This window comes from Pseudophryne corroboree, chromosome 5 (assembly GCF_028390025.1).
Source record: "Pseudophryne corroboree isolate aPseCor3 chromosome 5, aPseCor3.hap2, whole genome shotgun sequence".
Taxonomy (NCBI): domain Eukaryota; kingdom Metazoa; phylum Chordata; class Amphibia; order Anura; family Myobatrachidae; genus Pseudophryne; species Pseudophryne corroboree.
Genome location: NC_086448.1, coordinates 706,188,408 through 706,196,500, shown reverse-complemented (window position 1 = coordinate 706,196,500; position 8,093 = coordinate 706,188,408). Strand labels below are relative to the sequence as shown.

General features: G+C 47.4%; 1 protein-coding gene across 1 annotated transcript in view; it reads left to right on the top strand.

The window, feature by feature from the left end:
• The first annotated feature begins 1,182 nt into the window (after positions 1–1,182).
• The window catches only part of SBSPON (somatomedin B and thrombospondin type 1 domain containing), a 66,773-nt gene continuing 59,862 nt past the window's right edge, over positions 1,183–8,093 (top strand). The window contains exon 1 of the mRNA XM_063923920.1: positions 1,183–2,143. Coding sequence (XP_063779990.1) covers positions 1,909–2,143 — 235 coding nt within the window. The 5' untranslated portion in view covers positions 1,183–1,908. The remainder of the gene's footprint in view (positions 2,144–8,093) is intronic.

The window sequence follows — 8,093 nt, the reverse complement described above, 5'->3', positions numbered from 1 at the left end:
CTTTATATGCAGTGACACCGGTGGCGTCTGCATATACTTTCCTTTTGTATTTTTTTTTATTATTATCATTTTATTTATTTATTATTTTTATAAAAAAAAAAAAATTTTTTTTTTTTTGGGGGGGGGGGGGGGGGGGGGGGGGCGCCATTATTGATCTTGCCCTGGGCTCCAAAAACCCTAGTTACGCCTCTGATCTAGACATGTTATCTAGGACGTAAAAGGGGTGATCAGATTTTAGCCCCAGCTTTCAGCACACAGGCAGAGGTGTAGCTAGGTGCCATGGTGCCCGGAGCAAGGGTATGTTTCGGAGCCCCCTCCCTTGTACTGAATTGGAGGCATGTTACATTTGAAAAGAAAAAGTATTTAAAAAATCTTAAATTGGTGACAGGACCGGTTATAGACCTTCTTGAACTCAGGTCAAAAGTTTCCTTTGGGAACCCCCATGTTTAAAATAGGGACAATGTCCCCCATAGGCATACAACAAAATTATAGTGGCATGGCTTCACAGGGAAAGGGTGTGGCCACAGAATAGTACCAATTCAGATTACACAGCACAGTATTGTCCATTATTCAGATTACACCGGAGAGTCTTGTCCTTTATTCACATTACACCACACCACACAGTAGTACACCTTATACACGTTATGCCACACAGTGAAGTCCCTTATACATGGTATACCACACAGTAGAGCTGCTTATACATGTTACTCTGCAGCTTCTAATGCAGAGAGAGGTGCTGCAGTAGCAGTTGGGGCAGAGAGAGATGCTGCAGCATCATCATTGTAGAGAGAGGTGCTGTCGCAGCCGGGGCAGAGAAAGGCACTGCAGCAGCCAGGGCAGAGAGAGGTGCTGCAGCAGATGGGGCAGAGAGAGAAGTGCAGCAGCAAAAAGGACAGAAAGAGGTGCTGCAGCAGCAGGGGCAGAAAGAGGTGCTGCAGCAGCAGGGGCAGATAGTGGTGCTGCAGCAGCGGGGGCAGAGAGTGGTGTAGCAGGACAGAAGTAACCCTGCTCCACAGCTACAAGCAGACAGTGAGATATATAAAGAGGGCGGGCAGAGTTACAGTATTTGCCGACTGTCAGTGTCTCTTGCTGTCTCCTCTGGCCTGTCCTTTTCCCTAACTAGTCTCTGAGTATATGAGTCAGTGTGCGCCCCTCTGCTTCTCCTCCTCCTGCTCTGCGGCTGCCTGAACAGTGGCCCACGGTATAGCGAACGGAGAGAAGGGGGGCTGGTGGCGGTGCGCCCTCTAACTTTTCCACCGGAGCCACCCTCGCTACACCCCTGCACACAGGTTGCCCCTCCCTGATGAAGAAACAGCAAGTATTGTTGAAAATAGAGTAACATAACAGAGCAGAAACAATCTGTGCAAATTTTAGGACATCAATTATTATTTTCTAACTACATTGAACATTGAAGAAAACGTTATTACTGGATATGGTGTGTGGTATAGTGCCCTGTATAAACGGGCTGCAGAGTGCAGGATGCATAGGGATCCTCCCATCACTACTGTGCACACACAGCTCTGTACTGGGAGGAGGGAGACCAGAGCTCACATTGCTGCACTGAGAAGGTCGGGACTGTGAGGACCTCCCTGCTCACTCTCACTCTATGGGGGAACCAATACACCTGCAAGCAGCAGCAGTACTGGCATTGGAACTGGCACCTGCTGCCCTGCCTTTATCCCCATTTATCCTGGACCAGAGGCTTGGCTAGCCCAGAACATCCTGCAGCTCCGGTGGATATTGATTTGTTTGACAGCACAAGGATTGCATGAGGCCACTCTATAGAACAGTTTATGCTGAGTTCTGGAACTGCAAGACACCGGCTATGGCACTGCAAGCTGAGCTTTAAATCAACACCTCTGTCGCTCCAGTCTGCCATTCATTTCCCGGATTCCTGGTGCTGCAGCCATGGGTCTCAGTGCCAGACAAAGCTGCTGTGCCTGGGTGCTCTTGATGGGGCTGTTGGGACTCGGTGGCTGGGCTGAGGGGGGTTGCTTGAAGGCTGGGAAGTGCTGCAAAGGCAGGGATATGACATGTGTCAGCAAGGGCTGGTGGCTGGGCAAGGTGTATAGGACCTGCTTCTGTGACCAGGTGTGCCAGACAACGGGAGACTGCTGCTATGACTACACTCAGGCATGTCCAGGTAAAGAAGTATCTTACAGAATAGTATCAGATGTTAAGGCTGTTACATGGACTAACAGGTTGTGTTCTGGACACCAGGGATAGGATCTGCAGTGCTGGAAGTTGTAGTTCCCCAAAACCTAAAGTTGTTTAGAGCCTTATCTAGCTTGTAGCTATCTTGTGGATGTGTGTGGCCAGAATTGCACAATAGTCCCAGCAATACAGGAAGGCGAGAAACAATCAGCAATTCCTCTTAATAACCATGTGGGTGGGTGAAACTTGGCCCTGGTACATTAGGAAATGACTCCATGCTCCTATTTGTTGATTGTGCATTTTCTTCTTGTTTACTTCTTATAACAAGAAAAAGAACTAGTTGTACTACAAAGATTTATTTTATTTTAAGCTATAATAATATAGAGTAAGAGTGGTCTATGACATGGATTAGATTTATTTCTATACAGTCAGCATATACGGTTGCTCTTTACAATTGGGATTTCATCAAACTGGTGCTTTTCTCTCCAAATAGTAGTTGTCACCCTTATGCTTCCATTGCTGGAGCATTTATTGAAACGCTGGGAACAGTGTATCTGAATATCCCAACTTCTCAATATAAATGCTCTGCAATTGAAATACTTTATGATGTAAATGAGCAAATCCTGTCACTCAGAGCATTATAATGATATATTATAAGATGGGAGTTTTTAAAGCATTGCACTTTTTCCGTTACAATACAAATGCTATAGAGTAGGCACAAGCGGTTCTGCAGTGACACTACCCTGAATGTGCTGCACTTTTGCAACTGCTATAGAATGCTATAAAGATTGAGCTTAAGCGCTGCTGAAACACATAAAGGCATTTGTGCACAACTGAACGTATGCCCATTTGTGGAGCACATGTTGCATGAATGTGCACAGTGTATGTAATAGCACATCCATGCAACATGTGCTCCACAATGAGTGGAGAGTTCTAATGAATGGAGAGATGGATGTGGGGTGTTGTGGAGCATTCTCATGTAGGTAAAGCTCAGTGTATCGAAGGTGGCTTCGGGCGCTGGAAAAGTTAGCGGGTGCGCAGCCGCCTGACCCCCTCCCCCTCCCTCCCTCTGCCTACTATACCACGGGGTGCTGTACAGACAGCCGCAGAGCAGGAGGAGGAGAAGTAGAGGGGGCACACTGATTAGGAGACTAGGTAGGGAACTGGGCAGGCCAGAGGCCACAACAGGAGACACTGACAGCCGGCACATGCTGGAGCTCTGCCGCCCTCTTTACATGTCCCACTGTCTGCTTGTAGCTGTGCAGAAGGGTTACTTCTGTCCCGCTACACCACTCTCTATCCTGGCTGCTGCAGCACCTCTTTCTGCCCCGGCTGCTGCAACACCTCTTTCTGTCCATGCTGCTGCAGCACCTCTTTCTGTCCATGCTGCTGCTGCAGCTCCTCTCTTTGCATTAGAAGCTACAGAGTAATATGTATAAGTGGGTCTACTGTGGTGTAACGTTTATAAGTGGCTCTACTATGGTGTGACGTGTATAAATGGTTCTCGTGTGGTGTAACGTGTATAAACAGCTCTACTGTAGTGTAACATTTATAAGCAGCTCTACTGTGGTCTAATGTTTATAAGCGGCTCTACTGTAGTGTAATGCGTATAAGTGGCTCTACTGTGGTGTAATGCGTATAAGCGGCTCTACTGTGGTGTAATGTGTATAAGCGGCTCTACTATGGTGTAATGTGTATAAATGGTTTTAATGTGGTATAACATGTATAAGCGGCTCTACTGTGGTGTAATGTGTATAAGCGGCTCTACTGTGGTGTAGTGTGTATAAGCGGCTCTACTATGGTGTAATGTGTATAAACGGTTCTAATGTGGTATAACGTGTATAAGCGGCTCTACTGTAGTGTAACGTGTATAAGTGGCTCTACTGTGGTGTAATGGGTATAAGCGGCTCTATTGTAGTGTAACGTGTATAAGCGGCTCTACTGTAGTGTAACGTGTATAAATGGCTTACTGTAGTGTAACATGTATAAGCAGCTCTACTGTGGTGTAATGTGTATAAATGGCTTACTGTAGTGTAACATGTATAAGCGGCTCTACTGTAGTGTAATCTGTATAAGCGGCTCTACTGTGGTGTAACGTGTATAAACGGCTTTACTGTGGTGTAATGTGTATAAACGGCTCTACTGTGTGGCGTAACGTGTATAAGGGGCTCTACTGTGTGGTGTAAAGTGTACTACTGTGTGGTGTAATGTGAATAACGGATACTACTGTGGTGTAATGTGAATAATGGACAATACTGTGAGGTACAATCTGAATTGGCACTATTCTATGGCCATGTCTCTTCCCAATGAAGCCACACCCCTATATTTTTGTTGCGCGCCTTTGGCACGCACTGTCCCTATTTTAAACATGGAGGACGTCCAAAGGAGACTTTTGCCCTGAGATCCACAAGGTCTAGAACTGGCGATGTCACCAATATATGATTTTTAAATATTCAGTACAGGAGATGGGTTGCCGAAAAATACCTTTGCTCTGGGCACCATGGCATCTAGCTACACCACTGATCCCACTACTGCAGGCTATGCAGACCTGAGCGTAAGCAAATATATACCACTTTGGAAGCATATGTTTTTCACCTTGTAAAAGGTGGGAGCAAGTATAATGATTAGTGCTGGATTATAGGGTAGGTAGAAGGGGCAGTTGCCCCAGGGACCAATTACACTAGGGCGCCCACACTACTCATTGGCTATCTCACAGCCACTCCAGGTTCTGATGTCTGCCGGCTGTAGTAGCATTGCTTCTGATTACCTGCTGCAGGCGGTGGTCACTAGGACCCGGAGTGGCTATTACTGGAGGCACTGCTACCAAAAGTGTAGCCAGCTAAGTCCTGGGAAGTCCACCTACCCCCATCCAGAGACCGGACGGCTCCCGCTGCAGACCGGCAGCACCGGATATTGATTGGCTGCCGGGCCGCGAGCTTTGATTGGCTCACGGACCGGCGCCATATTTGAGATGACTGGCGGCCGGGAACGGGGGGAGAGCCACGCCGCGGACTAGACATCATGATCGCGGTGAGTGAGCCCAGGGTTGAGGGCAGGACGGGTTTGCGGCAGCTCAGGACGCTTGTCCCTGCTGCCGTAACTCTCTGCCTGCATGTAGCGGAGGTGCCGGGAGCGAAGCTCCCAGACTTCAGCACACTGCGCACCGCCCATCCCCACCACACTGGGATCCGGTTATCTGGCACTTGGGGCATTTGTGTATCTGGCAGCGCAGCACTGTGGGGGCATTTTTGTATCTGGCAGCACTGTGGCACCATTTGTGTATCTGGCAGCACTGTGGGGGCATTTGTGTATCGGGCAGCACTGTGGAGGCGTTTGTGTATCTGGAAACACTGTGGGGGCATATAATGTGTATCTGGCAGCACTGTGGGGGCATATAATGTGTGTCTGGCAGCGCAGCTCTGTGGGGACATTTGTGTATCTGGCAGCACTGTGGGGGCATTTGTGTATCTTGCAGCACTGTGGGGGCATTTGTGGATCTGGCAGCACTGAGGGTATTTGTGTATCTGGCAGCACTGTGGGCATTTGTGTATCTGGCAGCACTGTGGGGCATATAATGTGTATCTGGCAGCACTGTGGGTCATATAATGTGTATCTGTCAGCACTGTGGGGGCATATAATGTGTATCTGACAGCACTGCTGGGGGCATATAATGTGTATCTAGCAGCACTGTGGGGGCATTTGTGTATTTGGCAGCAGTGTGGGGGCATATAATGTGTATCTGGCAGCACTGTGGGGGCATATGTGTATCTAGCAGCACTGTGGGGGCATTTGTGTATCTGGCAGCACTGTGGGGGCATATAATGTGTATCTGGCAGCAGTGTGGGGGCATATAAGATGTATCTGGCAGCAGTGTGGGGGCATATAATGTGTATCTGGTAGCACTGTGGGGGCATATAATGTGTATCTGGCAGCACTGCTGGGTGCATATAATGTGTATCTGGCAGCACTGCTGGGGGCATGTCATGTGTATCTGGCACTGCTGGGGGCATATAATGTGTATCTGGCACTACTGGGGGCATATGTGCATTTGGCACTGCACTATTGGGGGCATATGTGTAGCATGTTACTGGAACGTTGTGTATCTGACACTATACTGGGGACATTATATGTAAGGAACACAACGGTGGGCATTATGTGTAAGGCTGTTAATTGTGTGTCTAGAGGGGGCGTGAAAATAAATATATATTAAGAGTTTGATAATATAAAGTTGCGAAGCCACGCCCACTTTCCCAGGAGCGCGCACATTAGAGAGGTAGGGGGGCGCTTCTAAATTTTTCGATCAGGGAGCTAGTAGGTCTGGAGCCGGCCCTGATGTAGACAATGCGTACATTCCTGCATCAGCGCTGAAGCCTCTATGTGATGCTGCCCTAAATGTGCTGCGATAATCAGCTGTAATAAAGACTCCATGACGATTAGGCATCAGTGCTTCTGCAGTGAGAATGTGACTGCGTGACACCACACTGAGAAGAAACCATAATAAATAAGACTGATGTGGTTTTATAAAACTGACAATTATGAGAAGGGCTTGTAGAAAATGAACGGCTGCCTATACAGTTTAAAAGCAACAAACAAACAAACAAAGGCATACCTCCCAACTGTCCCGATTTTTGCGGGATTGTACTGCTGTCCCACCTGCGGGCCACAATGTGGGAGGGGGAGGGGGGGAGTTGGGAGGCTCCTTTCATCGCTGCCCTGCTTAGCAGAGCAGCGGTGAATAGACGCTATGCGCATGCACACAGCATCTATTCAGTGAAGATAGAGGGAAAGGAGACAGAGCGCCGGTCATGCCCCCTTTAGTGACGAAAATGGGGGCGTGACTCGTGATCGCAGCACTGCTGCGAGGCCTTGCCCCATTTTGTTTAGGTCACGCCCCCTTTTCAGGTGCTCGCACGCCGGAGTCCCTCTTCTTCAATTGCTAATGTTGGGAGGTATGCAAAAGGGTCTATTTACTAAGGCTTGGAGGGAGATAAAGTGGATGGAGATAAAGTACCAGCCAATCACCGTCTAACTGCCATGTCACAGGCTGTGTTTGAAAAATGACAGTTAGGAGCTGGTTGGCTGGTACTTTATCTCCATGCACTTTATCTCCATCCAAGGCTTAGTAAATAGACCCCTTAAAGTCTGTATCTGTGAACAGGGACTATTGGTAGAGGAGAATAATATTCACAGATGATCATTCTGTTCTAAAATATGACAAACACATAACACAGAGCAGGCGAATCCTGCAAATCCAGAACGTGATCACTGATCCAGCAAGCTAGCAGAAATTTATGTCTTTAGGTAATTATTATGCCCACAATGGACTGTCAGACTAAAATATACAAAATGATTAGAGATATTCCTTTTTATCCTTAACAGGTTGCAGAAGAGGTGTAAGTGCATGATGAATGCTGTTCAAAATAAGTATATACAAGAGCTGTATATGATTGACATATGAGATAATGATTGTGTGTAAAAATAGGATTTTAATTACCTACCGGTAAATCCTTTTCTCGTAGTCCGTAGAGGATACTGGGGCCCACATTAGTACCATGGGGTATAGACAGGTCCACTAGGAGCCTTGGGCACTTTAAGAAATCAATAGTGTGCACTGGCTCCTCCCTCTATGCCCCTCCTACCAGACTCAGTCTAGAAACTGTGCTTGAGGAGACGGACATATCCTGAGGAAGGATGTAACAGAACAGTTTTGTCATCTAATTGTGTCCAGTTGTAAAGCGCAACGGAATTTGCTGCGCTATATAAGAAACTGTAAATAAATAAATAAATAACAGTGGTGAGATTCGAACCAGCACACACAAACAAGAGGAAAGCCATACTAACCAAACTTGAACAGGAACAGCAACAGCTGAACCAACAACATTACTTAACAAAGTAACAGTGCAGGAAAAACGAAGCACTGGGTGGGCGCCCAGCATCCT